The 23,583-nt window shown below is 40.5% G+C and overlaps 1 protein-coding gene across 1 annotated transcript; it reads right to left on the reverse strand.

Moving 5' to 3' along the window:
• Positions 1-7,579: 7,579 nt before the first annotated feature.
• olfml2bb (olfactomedin-like 2Bb) lies at positions 7,580-15,831 on the reverse strand. Its single transcript, XM_019266776.2, has 9 exons — positions 14,820-15,831; positions 13,687-13,959; positions 13,464-13,571; positions 12,493-12,651; positions 12,154-12,376; positions 11,209-11,673; positions 10,938-11,114; positions 9,798-9,994; positions 7,580-8,013 (listed from the first exon to the last, which is right to left on the reverse strand). Exons 1-9 carry the CDS (start codon positions 15,096-15,098, stop codon positions 7,624-7,626), a joined length of 2,271 nt encoding a protein of 756 aa, XP_019122321.1. The 5' UTR covers positions 15,099-15,831; the 3' UTR covers positions 7,580-7,623.
• Between the last annotated feature and the right edge of the window lie 7,752 nt (positions 15,832-23,583).

Genomic DNA, 23,583 nt, shown 5'->3' on the forward strand with positions numbered 1-23,583 from the left:
CAGCGTGTCAGATTAAGGAGGCTCTATTTACAGAATATGGCAGAAATGGATTCTGCCACATTGAACCGCCACATTTCTACAACAAACTAAGTATTGGCTTTACAGGGCCATCTGTGTTCTCCCACACACTTGAAAAAGGGAGGACGAGTGGAGGGGGTTGCAATCTGCAGCTACACCGAAACTTCTTAACACTGATTCTTTACACATCAACATGGCATGGGAGAACAGGCGTCACTACAGTGTTACTGCTGCTGTGTCAACCATGAACCAGAAAATCACGCATGTTGACTCAGATGATACTGAGCTGAGCTGTGTGATTTATGGAATCCCTGAGAGGACTGGAAGTGAAAAAAATCTGGTGGGTTGATTTTCTAATACAGATAAAGATAATTTACTTATTGTTACTTGTTTTAAACCATTTTTGTTAAACCATGTTTTACTTATGCAATGAACACAATGGAATAAGCACAGGATAACTGAAGTTTTGAAAGCCCACCAAACATTGGACGTCGGAGAGACGTGCAGATCATGTCAGTATTGGGTCGGTCCGTCGGAGACCACACCTAAACGTCGGTACGACGTGCAAAATAGGTCAGATATTTGACGTCTATATTGGACCTTTTTTAGACGTCGTAGCGACGTTACGAATTTGGACGTCATCTGAAGACCACATCTAGACGTTTTTTACGTACAAAATAGATCCAAGATTTAGACGTCACTATTGGACCTGTTTTAGACGTTAATATGACGTCCACATTTGTACCTCATCTGGACGTCTGTTAATAGAATGTAATTTTGACACCTGAAACGCACATGTGTATCTAATCAACATGGGTACGGGCTAGTATTAACTAAAATATGTTTAATGATCACCATATTTGATTTTGGAAAAGTTTGTATTTGATTTTGTATGGATTTCAAAAAAGGAGATGAAAGACACATGATATAAATAAACATGGACACAAAAGGTGATGCCTTGGGAGTATTATATTATATTTTATAATAGTTAATTAGGAAAAAAATGTAATTTTTACTATACTAATAATAATAATAATAATAATAATAATTTATTTGGTTTAATAAAAGTCTCGTCATTCACATTCAGGTTTTCTGCCTGTAAGTAGACCTGACAGAGTTGAGAAGTGCATACTGTTGTGCCCCCTGCACCTGGTCTGCTTGCACATGCGCAGTGGAAATCTGCTGGTACTTTGGAGGCGGCGGATTTGAACGGGCCAATCAGCTCGCTGCATCTGAGGACCCGTCGGACTCTGAGTTTGTACAGAGAGACTTCTCATCCACCCTTATCCATCAGAGCTGCTCTCTTTCTCAGGTATGGAAATACTGCAGAACATTTCAGAAAGCTAATAGTTTAAATTGCACTCACTTAATTGAAAGGAGATTTAAGGTGAAAAAAAGAGAGAAAAAAACGTTGTTTTTGCTGTATGCAAACCGTGGCGTTTAAGATGTATTCATGTAACGTATGTGCAGAAACAGTTCAATCTGTTAAAGTATTTGTTCTCCATTGCAAACTGCATAGCAATGAACTGAGGTGTATGTTCAAGTGTGTTGCAGCTTGTTGCAAGCAGGTGTGTACTGGTTATGCAGCATTAAAAGCGCACTTCTATTGTCATCATAATAGCATGCCAACAGTTACTCTGGACAGATTAAAATGCACAGTTTCACTTTGTGAACAGCAGTGTGAGGGGATAAAAGCTTTGGGTGTTCACTTGAAGGAGCATATAGTAGAGGGGCGCCAAGCGCCCTGTGAGAGGGTGCTCCCGTGTGTTGAGTATAAAATCTTCCTTTACCTCTCACATGTTGAGAAAACATAAAAATTGTTTGTGAAACAGGTAATGAAGATGCTCAGAGTGCTGCAAGTGCTACCACACAAAAATCCAGTGTGCCAGATGCAGAAGACACAGTCACAGACGGACCAAAAGAGGTTGAGATGGAGGCTGTGCCAGCAACAACCTGCCTTATTGTGTGTGGTATGTCTGAACCAAGTTTACAATGTAGTTAAATGGTTGACACAGATGCACAGATCTGTAATATATATTTGTTAATGTTGTTTATTCTCAGGGTCCTCTTGCTTCACTGCTGACTGCTTCATGTTGAGCATTGATCAGAAGATTGTCAACGACCACATCACTGCCTTCCCCTGTGCCATCTGCCTCATGTTTGGCAGTTACTATTGCTTCAATATACACTGCCCAGTGGGACTGCGATCAACACTGGAGTTCCTCCGGAGGTAATTCATAGATACATACATACATACATACATACATACACACATACACACATACATACATACATACTATATTGACCAGCAAGATAAAGAAAATATTCACCACATAGATTCTAATGTTATTAGATACAGAAATAGAATAAATACAAAAGACATTTGAAATCGAAATAAAAATTGTGCCAAATATAAATGTACATAATTGAAACAGTGCCAATACAAACTGCAAATGTTTTGTGTTATTGTTTCTATGCTGTCGCTGAGCAGTGTTATAGTGTATATTTTTCATGGTCACGGGGACAGAAGAGTTCTTCAGTCTGTTTGTGCAGCAGGATAGGGGCAAAAGCCTGTCACTGAACACACTCCTCTGTCTGGTGAACGTTCTGTGTAAAGTGTCATCCTCTCTGCCACAGAGTCCAGCTCTGTGTCCACCACGAAGCTGGATCTTGTGGTATCTTTCTGTTAAGATATTTAAAAACATAACATATTAGACCCTGTAATATTTATCCTTTCTTCTTTCCTTCAAGGTGTTTCTTTTCAATAAATCCGGAGAGAGGAACGAAAGTTGAGCACAGCAAAAGGAGGATGTCTTTGCTGTGAACCCAGGAGTCCTTACACTCATCGCTGACCTTGCAGACCATGAGTGGACTTGAGTGGACCATACTTCGTGAGTCATGTGATGTGAGGTGTAATGTTGTTGTAATGTTGCAGTATGAGTGTACACAGTGTAAGATGTATACATTTTTTCCATCTTCATGTACAGCCTTGCAAATGAGGTGAGGTGGTTGTTTATGTTGGGGACTTTTTTATATGTGTGTATATATAAATAGCAGATAACACTGATAACACAAACAAAAAGCAGGGTTCTGGTTTTATGCTGCACCACTGTCACGGCTTAATGAACCTGTGGTGATTTTACTGTTACAAGTTAAAAGATCTGAACAGCAAGAACAGTCAGTAGCATTTTAGCTTTTACTTATTATTTCAGAAAAGATACAGTGCTGCCCACATCTGTTAGAAAGTTCTTATTACTGTGCATTTATGTCAATTTCATGTAGCATGTTCTGTGTATTCGGTGTGTACACAGTGTTGTGATAAGTTTGTACAGCCTCACAAGTGTTCATTAAATGAAAAATTACAATGAAAAAGTTTGGTTTTTGGATGTTTTATGTACAATGTGCTTATAGTTTCCCATGTTTTCACCATTAGACAAAAATGGTAACTTATTGTTTTTCTGCTCTAATCGATTGACAATTTTACCAAGTAAATTTGCACATTTAAATTTACAGTTAATCCTTTTGTATTTCATGGCACAAACTGTAATTTTCTTTAATGTTCTAATGTTAATTTTTAAGCAAAAAACCTGTAGTTTTACAGAACATTATGAATTCAAACACAATAATTAACCGTAAAATCAGCAATGCTGGTGCTCTTTTGACAGTGTAGTGTTTTACAGTGTAGACCACGTACAGAAAAAGACGTCATAAAAACTTCGAAAAGGTCGACAAGATGTCAGAATTGGACGTCGATATGATGTCCAAAAAAAGACGTAAAAAAAACTTTCATTCTGCACCTTCAGGAGACAGGTTTGGACGTGCAATTTCAACTGAATTTGTGCGTCAGGTGAACGTCCAAACTGGAGGTCGGCAGGACGTCGGAATCGGACCTCCATATGACGTCCGAAAAAGACGTAATAAAAACTTTCATTCTGCACCTTCAGGCGACCTGATTTGGACGTGCAGTTTAGACTGAATATGTACGTCAGGTGAACGTCCAAACTGGAGGTCGGCAGGACGTCAGAATCGGACGTCCATATGACGTCCGATTCTGACGTAAAAAACGTTCATTCTGCACCTTCAGGCGACCTGATTTCGACGTCGAGAAATGACGTTAAATATATACATCATTTCAACGTCTCATTGCGCAGTGGGAGAGCACATGTACAGTACATTACCACCCTGATGCTTACCCAACACTCTACTCCACTGTTCATTTTTTGAAATGTTTGACGACAAGAAGCAGAAGTACACCAATATAACCATGTAACCACGTATCAGTAACCACTTATCCTCATCAGGGTTCAGACAAGTCAACAGTTCATAACAGGGCACACGGAGACAAACGCACTCACATTCACACCAATTAACCTTCTAAGTCTTTGGATCGTGGGAGAAAGTCGGAGTACCGGGAGAGAACCCACGCAGACACAGGAAGAACATGCAAACTCCACACAGAAAGGCACAGCCGAGGTTAAAACTGGGAAGGTTCTTGCTGTGAGGCGACAGTGCTAACCGTCCTACACTAATACCCCGTGTTCTAAATTAGAACATTAACATTCATGTTTTCTTCCAGGTGAGTTTAATACACTCTAAATACGAGGTACATACTGTATATGTTGTGTTAGCAAGTTATATAAGTTTAGAAGGCAGCCTCTTGTGGCTGAAATGAGTATTACACAAAACTTAACAAGATTTTTCTTATTTCACCTGTTCTGTTTTTTCTGACTTTCCTCTCAGGGCTTCCATATAAAGTTTGTTGTGGCAGGTTGTGAGTTTTCCCAGGTCTCCTTTAAAAGTCAGGCTAACAGATTGCCCAAATAAAAATTGTTGTCATGTTCAGTTGATCTCTTTAGTGTCCATAAAAGCCCCACAAGCTCCCTCTGGTCTGTTTTTTATGATGTTGTCTGTTCTTTATTCCTCCAGCTTTCCTGTGACCTCTGACCTTAAACCTCTACAACTTTCTCTTTGTCTCTGACTTTGCTATTTTTTCCTCTTTTTTTTAACCAAGCCTTATTTTCACCCACCATTTGTACTTTTCTTCTCTCCCTCTTTCCCAAAGCCCTTTTTGTGGATTTTCTCTCTCCTACAATAGTTAAACACAAATTACTTCTGAGTGAGTGTATTTAGGAACCAAAGGTCTCAATCTCCATTATAACCTCTCTTTCTTTTCTTTCTTTGTTCAGATTTTGAGTTCAGTGGCAGTCAGGAATGTGTTTGTAGATACCACTGCTATCTTTAAACCTGACATTATACAGTACAGTATGTGTGTGTACGTGCATGTGTGTGTGTGAGAGTTTGCTACTCTGTGGATTTAGACAGATAGCATCCTTAGCGTGTGTTTTCTGAAGTATGTGTGTGGTCTCTGTGCTTTCAGACATTTAGACCCCGTGGTTTAAAGACTGACAGTTGTACAGTACACACACACATTCATACAGCTTAGTGAGTCTTTTTGAGTCAATGTGAATGGCCGTCTTTCTTCTACATCCTGCTGCTAGGTGGTCACTTACCACACACACACACACACCCACACACACATATGGTTATATAACTTTTGATGTCATCTTTAGATGATCCAATCAGTTTTATTGAAACATTTCTCAAATCCATACATTTATAGTAAATATGTTGTTTGTAGGTTTTGGAATTGTTTGGTTCGGTCCTCTTTCCTATAGTCTGATTCACTTCATGTGAACTGTTTTGCATTATTTGCAGCTGCTGTACAAATGCTTTGCAGGTACGTTTGCAGCATTCAGATAAGACTCTGTGTGTGTGTGTGTGTGTGTGTGTGTGTGTGTGTGTGTGTGTGTGTGTGTGTGTGTGTGTGTGTGTGTGTGTTGTGTTGAGTTCTCTGGAGAGGCCATTAGCGACCACGTGTCAGAGGCTGCAGGGCTGGAGCAGAGGGACCATAAACTAGTCCATGAAGAGGAGCTATTAACTCCCTGTGTGCTCACCTCCTTTGAAAATGTGCTATTGTTATGAATGGGTAACTATGTGTTGATTATTTTAATGCATTTTCATCCTGTTTTGAGTTGATTGTGACTGATCTAATCTGGACTGTGCTGAATCTAACCAGTCTGGATTGAAAGCCAAGTCTTCCCAAACACCAGTCCATGATCTTATATGAATCTACAGTATGTGAGAGGGGTCTGGTCTGTGTCCTGAGCATTCCCAGTCAGAGGTTCACCAGCATCTGGCTGGGTCTTATTTTCCACCTTGGGATCCTTCCAGTGGCTGCGCTGCTTCCAGGAAAACTAAAGGCAAGCCGAGGAATAATGTCCGCAGCAGGCTGGACTTACACAGGATGAAAGAAAAAGAATCGTCCACCTACATCTTTTTGAAATATTTTATTATAAATTAACAAAACAAAAAGGCAAACTTGTAGTAAAGCAGTTGAAATCAACCTTGTCTTAAGATTTTTTCAACAAGCAGAGCAGTGTGGATCCTGTTTGAAAATGGTTTTAAATGAATGAACTTCAGTGGTAGATGAAGTGCTAACTGTACCAAGGTTAGAGCTTCTATTCCTGTTCCCACCTGGACTAACAGCTCATGATAGGAACATTACTGCACAGGAGTGAGGGTAAATATGCAATGCGCTAGGCAGACGTACAGTAAAAAAACATACAGTAAAGACTCTGACCATATAAGAAAATAGGCTGCTGCTTCATTACATGCTGAAAATAAAGGCAGCATTATACTGACGTTTGATGAACACTTTTAGACAGTCTGGCTTAACCTGAAATATTATTTCTGACTTGGCACCATTACAGTAGCTTATTGACCAGAGGTTTATGAAAGTTGCTGATCTTTAGTGGCATAAGCCTTTAAAGGCACATGTGATTTGATGTTGTGAATACACGATTAATGAATTAACACAAAACAGCACAAAAAGTTGTTCTTAAAGGGGGTAAAAGTGGCTAAAATTGATGCACCAGAAGCCAAAATATCTTGACTTTTAGTCCCAAAAATGGATGCTACATATCCCACAATGCAACCGACGGCATCCTGTTATCTGACCCTCCCTGCCTGGTCAATACTAGCCTTTCTGACTTCACACCTCTGAGCATAGAGGCTTTGACTTCAGATTATTTTTTTTTGTCTCAACTCAATGGTAAATACCTAATGAGGCTCTTAAAGCCGAAACTGAGACACACATGAAACTAAGTAACACATGAACGTTAATGTTTAAGCCTTTACAAAACTCCTCCAGAGCAGAACTTCTATACCATTTATGAAAAATAAACTTTATGTGTCCTCCTAATGCTTTCTCCAGCACATTCTGGACATGCAGAGGAACAGGTATACATATGAATCAGCGGGACATTTCCACTTGGAGGACAGAGTAAGATGTGTATACATGTATTTACATTCATTCATATGATCCCTGGAGTTTCAGGAGTTAAGTGCTGCTCTTGCTGGTTTGGTGACTTTGGTGTGAGAGGCAAAGCAGCAGCTGAGGTCAGCATAAAAACACATTCAGTTCGACTTATCCACAGTCACGTAGAAACAAAACAGTTCCTATCTTATTTCTTCTTTCCTCTGCTTTGTTTTGACCTCTGGATTTGCTGACCATCAGTCTAACCATAATTTCTTCCATTCCTCGTGCTAATAGGCAAAGACGACATCATACGTCATCTGATGTCCATCGTCCCACGCGTACAGTTTCTTGTCTAGTGGGCAGTAAGCCAGCTGCGAGGTGTGTGCGTGCATGTTTGTGAATGCCAGGCTCGGCACAGTGTGTGTGAGCGTGTGTGTGTCGAAGGCGTATGTCACATTAGCGTAGTGACGCTCTATACTGTCCACTGCGTAAAGCACGCCACAAACCAGGAAGCTGTTTCCATAACGACCACGCCGAAGGCCTGTGCGGAAGGTCCGTACTGGCTGCAGGTCACGGGGGTGGAGGTGGATGAGCAGGATTACTTCCTGATGGAAGCCCTCTGTGTCCAGTGCGGGGTAGAGCACCCATAGGCCAAACTCATCAACAGCAAACTCCACCTGAAAATTGAACATAGTTACAGAGGACCAAAAATAAGTCTAAAACGTGTCCACATTTAAAGGTTTCATTACATTTGTTATTATTAAAGTGGCTGTAATCAGTACTTTTAGGTAAACAATGGATCTACGTCATTCATAGTTATGACCGAAACAGAGCTAAAAGGAGAATCAGTGCTAGACTACTAGGATGTGTAAATAAACTACTGTTTGCAAGTTCCTTATATCAACTTAAAAGATAACTATTGGTCAAATCAGTATTTTTTAATAGTTTTGTCATTGCAGTGAGGGTTGCCAGGTTTGACACCATCATGGCTATACAGAAACATAGTGACCATCAGATGTATCTGGACACCTGCATTATAGCCAGACTGCCTGAAAATACTGGGCTAATATCTGTCTAATTACTAAGTAGTAAGTTATAAGTAATTTAAGTATAGCACATAAGGTCACAACACATTTTTACATTTCTGTTGATGTCTCCATGAAACAGACAAGATACAACATGTTGATACGTGAGCTTGAACTGTAAAGAAAACCAGGCTAGACAATTTCCCCTGCTTCCAGTCTTTATGCTAAGCTAAGCTAACTGCCTCCTAACTGCAGCTCTGTGGTTACTACTTCCAGTGTGTAAGATTAAGGGGCATGGAAATGAGTGGTGAACAGGATACAGGGAAGCTCCTTAAAGGTGCTGTGTTTAAGATTTGGGTCCTTTATTTTTAGAATAAGGCAGACACAGAATATATTATTCATATAATTTAATGCATGTAGTATCACCTGAAAATAAGAATCTTTTTATTTTTGTTAGTTAAAAATGATCACCTGAAAATAAGAATCTTTTTATTTTTGTTAGTTAAAAATGATTATTTTATATCTACAGTGGGAGCGGGTCCTCTTTCATGGAGGAGGCCATATTGAAACACTGTGTTTCTATAGTAGCCCAGAACAGACAAACTTAACAGTGACTCTAAACAGGGCCCTTAAAGTGTTGTTTCTCCTTTACATTAGGCAAAGCAGCGATTACTCCACTAGATGAAACAAAATTCTACACACTGAACCTTTAAGGCAAACAAGGTCGATTTCTGTGCATAAAATTATCCAGATTGTCCACATATGGTACTGCATTGTGTGACCCATAAGAATATTAGAGACTTCCACCAGCTGAGCTGCTAAATTCAGGTTTGGCCCTCCGCTAACTTGAACGTGGACAAAATAACTTAATCGTGCAACTTTTTTCATTAGACTTTCCAAATATTATCGGATAGTGAATTGAGTCACTTAAAAAAATGTATTTTTACCCTTTCTTCTTTCACAATATTAATATAAATTTAGTACATCATGTGATGGGTGCCATTGCTGTCAATACACAGTTTGGCTCCACCATGTTGTACTGCCATGTTTTTACACTGCTGAAAGGGTGAGGCAAGGGTTGAAATAAACAACTACACCACTAGAGGCCACTAAATCCAACACATCTAAAACCTGAAAGTGGTATTGCTCTTTGCATGTCAGTGCTAAAAGTTCTGAAGACAGTACATGTTTTCAAGTGAAATCCAGACATATTTCAGTTATGACTGTGAAGCGAACAAAACTAGTAAAACATATCCAGCAGTTCCAGCACGATTTGCCCTTTTGAACTCCTCAGTGATTTGTAGTGCTTTTGTTCCATTCACTGACCTTTCTGACCCTTTGAAGTGTCCCGAGTGTATCTTCCACTGGTAAATCATCATGTAGTGTTTTTCATACAGTTATCACACTCATATACAGTTTAACAGAGAGTCTCATACCTCAGTCTGTGTCCTGTGAACTTGCTCCTCCAGTAAAGCGTCATGTAGAGTGGTCCAGGCAGCTACATATCTGTGTCTCAGGTCATATCTGATGACGTCCCTGCTGAAGGCACGGTTGTAGTAGAAAGCTCCGTTAAACACGACGTGGCCTGTTCCAGTGTAACTGTAGGGCAGCTTGTATGAATTACTCGCCTGACCTGAGCAGGAAGAACACACAGGAAACATACGTGCAGCTGGTCAGGAAAAGTATGACCATGACTGCATATCAAAGTGTGACCCATCCATCCATTACCTGTAGAAAATATTGTTCCAGTAATATTTTACCAGACTTCTGCCTCTGCTATGTTTTCTGCACTACAGTTATTTTGTTTTTAAGATAACAAATTAAATAAAGCAGTGAACACTCATGCAGTGGTGAATGATGAAAGACCCTCCACAAATTCATCACACAAAAACATTTTACACCATTTTCCAACCAGTTTGTGCTCTTGTCTCCAATATTTGATTATTCTAATCTGGCTGAAATTCCTTTTCCTGCTCTTTTTGTGTAAGTATGCAGCTAGTTACTTCTCCTTATAGGGAATTTCCAGTTTATAGCAGGGCAAAATTGCATTGCCTGTATTTATGAACTTTATAAGAACTATTATTTTTTTTATTTGGGGGATTAATGTGTGCTTAAGGCCAACATCTGCCTCAACCAGACAATGAACTACACAAAACACAGTTAAACTTCTTGACTGTTCTTGGGAAATGGGAGTAGTCTGTGCCAGTGTTACGGCTGTCGCCGTTTCGCCCCGCGCATACAGATGTTCTTTTTCAAAATGTGTACCGCTGAGAGATGTTAGACTGTCAGACGCATGTAGAGTGCAGAAAAACACTTTGGTAACAGCTTCAAGTATTTTTAAAATAAAAAATAAAACTTGAATCCAAACAGAACTGCAAGCTTAAGGTTCCAAATGGTAAGGAAGATATGATTTGGGTTGAGAAGATTCAAAAGTTTTTGGTAAGTGCTCCAATGGAAGTCTGTTTTTACTGTTTAGTTGATTTAAACTGTGAAAACTGGACATGGTTTAATGTCTAAGCATTGTTAGAGCAGTCAACACTCAACACTATGAAGGCATATAAGGACTGGTTCTATACCTGATTTGAAGTTTTCCATGTCCCTGAATTCTTGGAGTTCACTGCCATAGTGCCCATTGGTAAGGTAAATGACTTTTCCATGGCCACGAGCATCTTTCATCCAGGCTCCATCACTAAGGCCATACAAGTTTTGCTGGACTGGTTCAGAGATGCTGGCTACTGTGTCCTTACACATTGCTGCAAGAACACACACCAAAAGTAACACTGTAATCAAGACTGGATTATGTGATTAGCATGTTTCACTTATTTTCTGTATTATATGTATCTCTACCAGGCTTTTTTGTGGTCTTTGGTTGGTCAGCAGGGTTTTCTGTCCAGCTGAGTCGACTTTTAGGTCCTGGCTGAGACTGTGTTGGGGGTGGGCGGGTAGGCACACCTATATTGGTATCTGAGGATGAGGTGGTATGCTGATGGAGGTGCGTGGTTGGCTGAATAGTAGATGTAGTTTTTTGAGAAGTCGTTGTCAGTTTGGTGGTTGTTGGTTTTGGAGTGGTTGGTGGTACGTTAGTGGTTATTTTAGTCGTTGGTTTGATGGTTGTGGGAGCTGGTTTGGTAGTAGTTGTTTGGGTAGTAGTTGGGGGAGCTGTTGGTGGCTGGGTAGGTGCAGGTTTGCTCAGTGTCCTTGATGGGTCCTGTCCTATGGTTGAAGGTCTTGGAGTCTTGGTGGGGGAAGTCCTGGTAGTTGGGAGCTGGTCAAAGATCAGTAAGTCATCTGGAGCACTTGCAGATAGACTAGCTGTAAAAGAAAGAAATGAGCGTTAGAGGAAGAGAGGACAGCTTTATGTTGATGAGTTCTCTATTATTCTATTGAACTTCTCTTAACACTCAACACTATAAAGGCATATTCTATTTCAGGTACAAATATTGCTTTGAAAAAATACACTAGTTTTGCAAATCATCTGTACTTTTCAGAAGATCCAATCTTAAAATGAAGTTGCCAAAACCTGATATGATCTCAGGAAGCTGTGGATATACTCTAATCAGAACAAACTTGTAATCTCATAGTGGCTAATGGATGGTTTCACTTGTCCTAAAGCATGACCAATGGATCACATGACTACTTAACTTAATTCCCACAGAGAATTATCACCCAACTATCATGTAATTACTCAACTCTACAAAAAAATTCAAAAAGCTAAGATGAACCCTTTGTAGACAGACTGTAAACAGACCTGGCATAGGCTTATTAATCATAATTGTACATTAGACTCATTACTTTTTCTCTTCCATGTCTGCTCTTCTTCCTCCTCTCTGTAGCTCTCATCCTCTGCCTTGTAAAAGGTCACGCCCCTGATGACCATGCTGTTCTTGTCTTTGATTGGCTGCTTTGGCTCTGTCTTGTCTTTGATTAGCTTTTGTGTTCCTGTCTTATTCCTGGTTGGTTGAAGTTGTTCCAGACCGTCTTGCTGTTGGTTCTTTTTCAGCTGACCTTCATTCTTCTGCAACACAACAAGAATGTTTCTGTTTAATTTATAAATAATTTAGGATTTTCAGTAAAGATAACATATGATGCTGGAGTCTGTTCCTGCTTCTGACACGTTCAGACAGTTTGTACCTGCTTGTTGGCATAGGCAGCTGCTCCACTTTTCTGCCCTGCACGCTCCAAATCATTCACTTTCTTTTTTTTCTGCTGGGCCTTCTTCTCTTTTTCTTTTGCTCTTTCCTTCACACGTTCTTTCTCTTTTGCTCTCTCAGTAAAATTACGAGCAAAAGCCTGAAGACCACAGACAGGAAGACAGGACATAAACAGTCCATCCCACGCAGGATTCACAATGACATACTCAGAGACTACTTAAAGAATATACAGACTGTGGGAATGAAAACATGAACAAATAAGTGGAAAAATGTAACAAATACAGGGCTTGATGATTCTGAATGGTTTGATGAGGATGGAAAAGATGTGAGTCATCACAATGAGAAGCTGATGTTTGAGCTTAGACTTTAAGTGTTTGAAAGATGGAATCATAAAAAGAAAGACTAAAGGCTAAATACACAAAAAACTTTCTGTAAATGTGCTAGACTGATCTGTTGAGCGGGTTTTCAAACTGTTAGCATGCACAGGTAAACATGTGAGAGTTGAACACAGAGGAGGAGACGTGAGATGCCAAGAAAAATACTGAAGTTTTTAAGTCCTCTTTAGTACCAAAGTAATCCACTGATAGTTTGTTATCAGTACACGGGCTAAACTAATTATACTTCCTGTTTACAAAACCCAAGCTTAAAACTTGTTAGTTAGTTAGTTGCTGACAGGAGGTGTTGGGGGTGGTGTTGTCTCAGAATTGTCTGAGGGGGCCAGTATCAGACTTTGAAAACCCCTGATCTTTATGACAGGAAACACCAGGGTTCATGGCATGCAGGGAAGACTGATGGAAGACCATGGACATAAACTCTTCCCCTCCAGCAGAAGGCTGCAGACCATCAAGACCAAAAAGCTCACACCACAAGGACAGGTTCTTCCATCCTGATGAGCCTAGATGTGGTACAATACTAAAATATAGAGCAGATTAGCGTCCTGTGCGTGCTCACCTTCTCCATGTTGTCCACCCTGGTCAGCAGCTTGGTGGTGACAGAGTGAAGCTTTAACAAGTCCATTCCATACAGAGAGCCCTCCAACAGGTCAATGATAGTTGCCAGCTAAACAGACCAAAGCACAGAGATAAATAAACTACTTCAAGGAATCATTTGTTCTCGGGAGCCAATAGAAAAGCAGGAAATTCCAAATGTGTGTGTGTGTGTGGTGTGTTTCTACCTTAATGTCGTCTTTGCTGGCCTCCTGTAGTTTTTTAAACCTGTACTCTCCCTCACAGGGGTTGACAGCTGATGGTGGAGCCATGCACACACACTTCTTGCAGTCTGTTCCCTTGGTAACCGTCTCCACAGTGTAAAATTGCTCAGGCGGTGATGCCAGGCTGCCGTCATGGATACGGCTGCAGTCAGAACGTTTGATGGGTCGAACAATACAGCGACACACACAGTCAGACCCAGATGACACAGTCTTTACTTTGTCGTAATCACCTAGCAGCTGAAAGAGAGGGACAGTGTTTGTTTTCTCTTTCTTTCAACTGAAACTGCTCAGATGAAAGGACAGAAATGCTACACGTCACTTTAATGTGAACTTGATACTCTGTGTTGGTGTGTACTAAATATATAAAGCAGATATACTTGAATGAAAACTAACAAAGAGTTGCAGCATGTGTGATGATTTGCAGCTGCAGCAGTGGTGAGCTGCCTGGGAAGAAGATAGCTGCAGGCGTTTACAAACAGGCACTTTTTGGTTTGGAGCTCTGAAGGATATTACATAACCAACCACTATAAGGATGCAAACTGTTGCCGTGGTGCGCGCGCACACACACACACACACACACACACACACACACACAGCTCTGGCTCTGATTTACCACGTCATTTAAGCTGAACTCACAAACTGTGGGCTTTGGATTGTGTTTAAAGGAAGAATAAAGTATAGAGCTGGTTTTGTGAGTAAAAATTGATGCAGTCACATCGTCTTATTTTCATCTTGGAAATGAGAAATTTACAGTTAAAAGGTCAAATGTGTCCAAAAAGTACTTTGAATTCTCATGTGGGTTTGTTTTTTACTTAATGAAGTGGATGGAAAATATTCCTGTTAACCACTGAATGTGACACACAGGACTGTCAGCATGAGGTCACATCAAACGGTCTTGAGTTGAAATTTGGGTTATTTAATATTTCCCATCATTATCATCATGGTCCATACACACACCAGCTCAGTGGATTATCACGTGAATACTTTTTAAATGAGAGCTGCGTGCCCTTTTCTAATCTCTTTTTTATTACTTTCATAATTTACTGCACAACATTTATTATTAAACCGTGAGTCCGCATATGGCACATTACACTGACCTGGCTGATGACATTCTCCTGGTTGTCCACTTCATCCTCCAGAGGACCGGCGGTGGGCTGCTGGACTCCCCCCTTCACACCTACAACAGGGGCCTCTGTGGACTGCCGCTCCCCTCCTCGCAGACCGCCGGAGGGAACACCCTGATCCGGCTTAACCGGGTCCCCTGCTCCGGTCAACTGCATCTTCTCCCGAGAAGGGTCCGCGCTTTTGTCCGCCTCCAGAGCATCATGTCCAGTGAGAGCACAGCAGAAGAGGAGCAGGGAGAGTCTGCGCCACATGTCTCCTCAGAGGCAGCGCACAATCAACAGCTCCCTCTGAACTAATAAAGCAGTCTCAGAGAATGATCAGGTATTTGGAGCCAAGACTCAGTCACCCGCCCACGGACCCCACAGTCCTAAAAGCTTTACTGGAAAATAACTGCCCGCCTCACAGACGCTTAAAACAGAAAACAGACTGTCCGTGAGCCTCCAGCAGCTCAGGAACATCCAAACACTCCGAACAGCTGCTCACACCATGAACCTGTGGACTGATGAAGAATGAATGAAACACATCTGCCGGCGAGCTGAGTGCCACCGACAGCGGAACACGGTCTGCATGTCCAACCCAGAACAGGACTGACTACCCCCGTGTGTGTGTGTGTGTGTGTGTGTGTGTGTGTGTGTGTGTGTGAGAGAGAGAGAGAGAGAGAGAGAGAGCTAAGAAGAGGAATTTAGCTAAAGATGCAGTGAGTGAGATCATCAGAGAGAGAATGTAACCTACTGAAGGATTTACAGAAAATTCAGAAACTCCTGAAAGAAAGACCAGAGACAGTCTTTTCTGATCCATACAAGAGTGGAGATGTCAGCAATCTGATCTTACTCACAGACCAACCACTAGCATGGCACGCTGCCATAAGTGCCCACTATCCTCATGTAAAGACAGAGGGGATCTGTGATGGCTGGAAACTAAAAATCCAAGAGGCAGAAGACCCAGACAGTGTCATAATGACCGCCAAGAAGAACGGGACTATCATGGTGCAAGGAAACCGTAAGCAGTTTGAGATTGACTTTTTTTTTTCTTATTGAAGAGGGCACAACAGGAGAAGTCTGCCCCCACTGTCAACACCCACACCCTGCTAGACACCACCCCTATTTCCAGCTGCCCAGTGGCTAGGGAACAGCCCCCTCAGGAAAATGAGCCCACCAGCCCAGAACAGGCGGAGGACTCCCAGCTGAACCACACCATCAATTATATGAAGGTGAAATTCAAAGAGCTGGAGAGAGAGCTTGTACAATTGAGTACCTACCTACTACCTTCTGCTAACAACATCAATCAACCCCCAACCACAGAGCCCCACTCACTCACTGAAATGAGAGACAGATTCACACAACTAGAGATCAGACAAGTGGAAAAATTGGTTTTCTACCAAATTATCGCACAACAGACCATATTTTTACCCTCAGCACCCTGATCCGACAACCAAATAAACAAAAATAAAGGCAAATTATTCTCCTGTTTTGTTTATTTCAAAAAGGCATTTGATTCTATTTGGCACAAGAGTCTGTTGTACAAACCTTTGGAAAGTGGGGTTGGAGGAAAAACACACGACATCATAAACTCAATGTACACAAACAACAAGTGCGCCATTAAGATTGGCAAAAAATACACAGACTTCTTCCCCTAAAGCCGAAGGGTTAGACAGGGATGCAGTTTGAGCCCAACCTTCTTCAACATACACATTAATGAAATGGCAAAGTAGCACCTGGCATCACTCTAGTAGACACAGAAATCAAATGCCTACTGTTCGCAGATGATCTGGTTTTGCTGTCTCCAACCAAAGAAGGATTACAACAACACCTTTATCTTCTGCACAACTTCTCCCAAACCTGGGCCTTAACAGTGAATCTAACTAAAACAAAAATCATGATATTCCAAAAAGGATCCAGCCTCCACCTTCAAACTATGGGGGGCTGCGACCAGATGAGCTAATCAACATCCCTTCATTTTCACTTTTAATCTACTGAGAATAAAAAAGGCTAAATTCTGACATTTGTATGCAGCTGGGTCACTCAAATCTAAAATGAATTATTCATGATTAATCATGATGAATTATTAATGAATACAGGCAAATAAAGTTTGAGAAATGTAAAGGGCAAACTTCAAATCAACATGTGGTTAAGGTGAGGGTTTGAGAGGAGGCAGAGTGGGGGTGAAGGAGATGGGGGGATCTTCTACACAGGAGAGCTTTTGGTTTTCTGGTTTCCGGTTGCCGTCCTCCCCTTCATCTCATCAGAGTTCATCATGTCATCCCTGACTCTTCTCCCCATCTCTTTGAGCATCCCCTGGCTTTCTCCTCCTCCAGGCTCCTTCTGGTGGTGTACAGCCATCATCCTCCCAGTGCTTGGCAGACCGTGCCTCCATCTCTCTCTTTCCTTTCTGTCCTGCTCCAGAGCTTCCTCCAGCTGTTTGACTCACCGGGGAGTGTCATCTGAAATGTTCTCCTTATCAGTGAACCAGATTCTGGATCAGCTTCTTTGAGTGCTCCACCTCAGAGTGAAGCCTCCTTCCCTTTTTGCTTCTTCTTTTTCTCCTGGGGCCTCTTACAGAGAGACTCCAACCCAGAACTGGTCTTGTCATTTGCAGCTCCCTGAGGTGCTACAGCCAGGTGATCGTGTTGCAGGGATGCTGAGCAGCTGTGTGGTCTCAGTTCCCAAGCAGAAATGTAACCATGTACTGCTAGTAATCAATATCAGACTAAGTGTACTTGTCTATATCTTGAACATTTTCACCACTTAACCTTGGTATTAGGCAGTCCTATCTTAAGCATTTAAACACATGTATGCTCTCTTCAGTGTTACCAGACTTGATTGACAAAATATCAACATTGGAGCTGCTGGTGTACTGTACTCTACTGTTCTATACTGTACTGCTCCAGTTTTTCATGAAAAGTGCCTTTGATGGTAAGGTAATGTGGTGAAAAACAGTACATTTCTTATCTTCTGTGGTTGTCCTTCAGCTTGCCTTCCACCATCCACTGTAAGTCACACACTGACTATGGATCAGTACCTCATAGAACCACACTTCAAATATCCCTTAATAAAAATAAAGGCTGCACTCCATTTTAGCATGCCAGTAAGTGAGCAATCATGCACAACACTGGAGTTTGACTAACACAGAATGCAGCCATCATAAATGTTAGTAATGTTACATCTGTGCTTTCTATGCTGCAGTCAATATCTGCAGCCAAAAAGGTCTGTAGTCAAGTGCACGACACATGATCACACACAAAGTGTTTCTATGTCGTGGAATCTGCACAAAGATCAGCAAGTCTCTACAGATGTAAACCACAGAATCACACATTTAAAACAAAGTGTGATAGGTGAATTATGAAAAGTATTTTCATGTGTGACTGTAAATCATTACAGAATTAGGAAGGACTATAAATACTAGCAAAAATGCATTGGTCAATTTTGAGATTTTTGGGCTATATTGCATTAGAGGAGGTGTCTGGCAGAGCGCGCAGCATCCTCAAAGACTCCTCCCACCCAGCCCACAGACACTTTCAGCTTCTCCCATCAGGAGCTTACAGACTAAAACCAGCAGGTACAGAAACAGCTTCTTCCCCTCAGCTATCACCCTATTGAACTCTGCCAAAAGATGATCACCCCTGGACTTGCACAGCTGTTCATACTCTGTTTAAAAAAAAAAAAAAAAAAAAACATACATCTGTACTGTATAGTTAGCCTTCGTGTTCAGCATTGTAATACATCTGAATATTAGTTATCATAATAATCATCATAATTATAATCATAATATTAGTTATTTGTATATAATCTGCCCTTAACCACTGCCCACATTGTTTATCTGCACATACTCTGCACATAATTATCTGTACATATTATGCACATAGCAATACACACCTTACACCTTTGCACTACTGTAAATACTGCATTTAACTGTATATATTGCACTTCTCTATTTTTCACTTCTGATTAGATGCTAAACTGCATTTCGTTGCCTTGTATTTATACATGTGTAATGACAATAGAGTTGAATCTAATCTAATCTAATCTAATCTAATCTAATCTAAACTAATCTAATCTAATCTAATCTAAACTAATCTAATCTAATCTAATCATGTCTTCTTTCAAATGAGTAGAAAGAAAATACCCCAAATCTACAGTCGTGTGTTTATTTGACTTCACTTTGTCTGTTTGTGTCAAATGTTAGTATTAGACAATGCCTCATTTGCATAATTAAACAAAACATTTCAGAAAACTTGTAACAAAAATTTCCCTTTAATTTAAATTATTTATGATGTTAGAGTAGCTCATCGCTAAACATGTCCTATCTCAGTGTTTACCAGCAGATGGCCTTAACAGGGCAGTTGTGACACTTGTGTATGATGTTACAGTTGTTGGTGACAGATTTCACCTCATGTTTAACGGCCCCGCCCATCCCACCACACACTGACTCAGAAAAAAGGAAAAAAAAAACAACAGGAAATGAGCTGAGCAAAAAGCCTCGACACATCAGAGCAGCTCATCTTGTTGACGTTGACGTGTGATGTATAGGTTTCCTGTGAATACATATTCAGATAACTGAACTGAACTTTTCTGGAGAGATTGGAGAAGAAAGGACAAAGGCATTATGGGAGCATCTTCCTCTGGCTTGTTGGATGAGGCCAAAATCGGCCACGTTAAAGGTAAAACAAATTTTTACGTGCACTCTTCTGCAGATTTGAACTCTTCTTTGGACTTCTCAAATATGAATTCTCCACAAAGAGCAAAGTAAATGAATGGAGAGGAAGTAAGAAGGAGAGATGTATAGTAAAAGAGAAGTAACAGATGCTGAAGGGGTAAGTGATAGTGACATTTGTAGTCACAACTGGAGCAGTAGAAGTTGCAGTAGTAACAGTAGCAGTTATAATTAGTAGTTATCACAGAAAGAGTAGTTGCGGTGGTAATAGGTGCAGTTAAGGATGGTTTACCCTCCACTGTGGATCTTTTGAGCTGTTACAACCACTGTCCTCAAACACAACATTATTTTCTAAATATCCTAACATCAACTTAATATACTGTCCATATATGAATGGAATGTCCTGCTAATTTGGGTTTTTTTTACAACGTGACTTAAAAAACACATAGAATCTAATGTAATCAAACACACTTGTCAGACAAGACTTGTGCTGGAAAGTGTTTCTACATTAATGTATGGGATATAACATAACATTGACCTTGAGTAGACAGCTTTCATTTAAGAAGTAGACAGGAAACATGGGGAGGGGTGTGTCAGGCAGCAAAGGTCCCCGGAATCAGAGTGGGGTCGTTGTGGTTTTATTTACCAGCCTTAACCGCCGGGCCACAGAGCTTAGCATGTATGAGTGTAATAAAAAGTGTGTCGAAACTGTCACATATGATGGCTTTAGCTTTGAATGAAGTTTAAAACAGAAATAACCGTGCTGTGCTACGTGAGCTCAGCTCTATGTGTGCATTCCTATACATGTTATCAGCACTGTGACATCCTGTCTCTAAGCTCCACTGTAAACTAGAATCTAATTACAGCCATTATCAACTATTATAGTATTATGGGTTGTCTCATCTCTCTGTGTGTGTGTGAGAGATGAAACACTATACTCCAGATCTTCTTTCAAATCAACAGACATTTGTAAATCTCTGTAAATGTCTTTAAAGGGGTTAAATACTAAACCCTATGATGAAAATACACACAACATAGATTTCATAATAGATCTTTGATTATGTATTTTAAAATACTTTTATCAGTGTGACTCTTTCGACTAACTACTAAACTCAGGTCAGAGATACCAGAATTTAAAGCCTCCATCTATACTATATATTCTATGACTGAATGGGCTACGCCAAACTTGACTAAGCTGTCCACTGACATTCAATGAAAAAGTCTTCCTGGAGTGTTTATGTGTCCAGTTTATGTCTTGTGGTCTTGTGGATTGATAAAGTGTTGGCAAACAGTAACTGAATTTACCGTCCAACTGTCCATTATCCATGTAGAGTCTTTCCTTTTAGTTCAGTTTTTGTCTCCAACCAACCAATAAGCCACTAAAGGCTTTACTACATTCAGTAGTTCATAATTTTCCCGTCTTTATTTGACGTTTAAAAAAATAAGAACAAGGTTGATGAGAACAGCAAGAGCAACAAAACAGTTGCAGACCATAAAAACAAAACAATGAGCTGAAAGAAGCTAAAATGCCCCGTAGTACTCGTAGTTTTTACACATAGTTATACTTATCGTAAATCGTACGTAGATCGTAAATATGTAAATATTAATTTGTGAAGCTTTAATATTCACATTTTTTCTGTTAATGCTACCACCCATAGTTACTATCTACAAATGGCTTTGTGCAATAAATAAATAAGCAGATTTTTCAGTTTCAGCTTAAAAAAATGTGACTTTTCAAAATGTGTGTTTGTGTGTTTCCAGGACTTGTTGACCGTACGTTCCAGAGCTTCAGTGTGTTTTACCGTCAGCAGTATTCTGCAGCCTACTGTGGACACTTACACCAGGAGGTGGAGCCTAAGAAAGAGGGGAGGGGTCTACTGCTTACACGTGGGGTAGGAGCTCCATTTGTCAGTCAATCAATACTGCTTTACTCTTTTTTTTTTCTTTTTTTAAAGAACATTAAAGACAAACCCCCCTCTCCCTCTCTCTCTCTCTCTCTCTCTCTCCCTCTCCCTCTCTCTCTCTGTACAGCCTCAGTTTGGTCCAGAGGAAGTGTTGTACCAAGGGTGTGTTAAGTGCTCTTGCTGGGATGAGCAGGGAAAGAAAAGCAAAGAGAGATACATCATCCTGAGAAGAGACTACAAAGTGGAGATATATGAAAACAAGGAGGTAGCACACCACACACACACACACACACACAAACAGGCATGCAAACATACACACACACATACACACACATACACACACACAGGCGGGAGGGAGTCATTTGCATCATGATAAGTGCTTTGACACTACTTGACTTAAGAACATGTGAACTGTCCTCACAATTATGGCACGTCCTCATAAAGTCGGTACATATTTCAATTATATGTCCTCATATACAGGTCAAACCAACGCACACACACTCACAAACTTGACATTCAGAATCATATGTATACTGGTGCTTGATGTTGTTGTCTGTATCCTCTGTAGTCTTTTAGTCGTGGATGTGCAGCTAAGCTGGTTCTCAAGACAGCAGGGGGCAGTGTGTTTACCACAGAGGTGGAGTCCAGAGCTCACCTGGAGCAAACCTGTGCTGGAATACTCAATGGTAGCATTCATTTATTCCTTCAGTATATGACAATATATCAACAGTATGTAACAAGAGTTGCTTCACTGTGTTAACATGCAGACGTTTAATCAGTTTCAATGATCAAATGTGTGATCAGTGATTCAGATATTCACTGTCGGTATAACTGTCAAAGCCAAAGAGAGAAGGAGAAGAAAATAACTAAACTCAAACTAAATCCCTTAGCTTCACTGAACAAATCAGCCCAAACTGGACCTGACTCAAACCCAAAACAAACTGAAACCAGATTTCTGCTACCAAACCCACTGACACTTTGATGGGACCTGGGTTTTGGGTGAAGTTCAGGACATTTTATATGTTTGGGTGTCAAAAATTGTTAGTACTAGATGGATTCAGTTTGATCGAGTCTTAGAGACAAAGGAACTATACCTACAACAGTCTGTTTGTAGTTGCAGGTTGCATGTTTTCTTGTGAACAAAAATAACATTGTAATTTCAAGATGTGTTACACTGACATCACCACCACCAAGAGTGTGATAAGCTCGTTTGAAGGTTTGATTACAACATCTAGTCATTGGGGATGGACGTGACTGAGACCAGAGAGATGCTTCTGATTATCTTTGTGGTTTTCTGTTAACCATATTGGCAACATTTTAACATCATTCATAACATTACCCAAGTAATTTCAGTTTTCCTGGGTTGTTTTGAGAGACTGTGAACTTACTACTACTACTACTAATTATTAAATAATTAAAAACATGAGTGGCTGTCACTGGTTAAAATTAACTTCAGATGCTTTTATTTTGTTGAATTTTGTTCACCTTTCAGAGTAAAATCAGTTAAACCCACATCTGTAACACCACTGTCTGTGTTTGTGTCTATGTGTGTGTGTTTAGAAGCAAAGGAAGATTCTTCTTCAGTGGTGTCGTCTCCAGATACGTTGGCTGTGTATCTGCACCTGCCTTACACAGGCCACACTTGCTTCCTTTTCCAACAGGAAGAGAAACAAGATCACTTCCTGTCTGCCCTCAAGACCTGCATTAGGCACTGCAACCTTGGTAAAACAGAAACACTCCATGTACATCTCTCTGTGGCACTTACACTCTTATGGGCATTGTGCTGGACACGTCCTACAACACAAGAAGTGATACTACAGCTTCCTCTTTCATATGAAAAGTTGCACATTATGTACCTACTCATCAGTTTTGCTTTTACAGTTAGTCTGGTATATAACTAGTACCGTATAGAGCCCAATGTTAGCTAAGCTATCTTTGAGTAACTGACTTGACTATGACTCTTCTCTACTTGTGCTATTACTGCTATTACTCTCCCACATGTTAGCATGTCAGAGCTTTCAATGAGAATACTTCAACGGTTTAATGACAAAACTTAAAGCAAGAAATCAATTTAAGAAATTAGCCAATCAAACCTCATAAGAAGAAACATTTATAGTTTCTTGTCTTTGTTTTTTTTGCCTTTAGTCAGGTCATAAACAGTTATAGCAAACATTATAGCAAT

Source organism: Larimichthys crocea, chromosome X (assembly GCF_000972845.2).
Source record: "Larimichthys crocea isolate SSNF chromosome X, L_crocea_2.0, whole genome shotgun sequence".
NCBI lineage: Eukaryota > Metazoa > Chordata > Actinopteri > Sciaenidae > Larimichthys > Larimichthys crocea.

Coding starts and splice junctions, on each gene's coding strand:
- olfml2bb (XM_019266776.2), bottom strand. CDS start 15,098: ATGTGGCGCAGACTCTCCCTGCTCCTCTTCTGCTGTGCTCTCACTGGA. Junction 13,572..13,686: donor CCAGCAAAGACGACATTAAG/GTAGAAACACAC, acceptor TGGTCTGTTTAG/CTGGCAACTATCATTGACCT. Junction 8,014..9,797: donor TTCACAGGACACAGACTGAG/GTATGAGACTCT, acceptor TTCAATTTTCAG/GTGGAGTTTGCTGTTGATGA.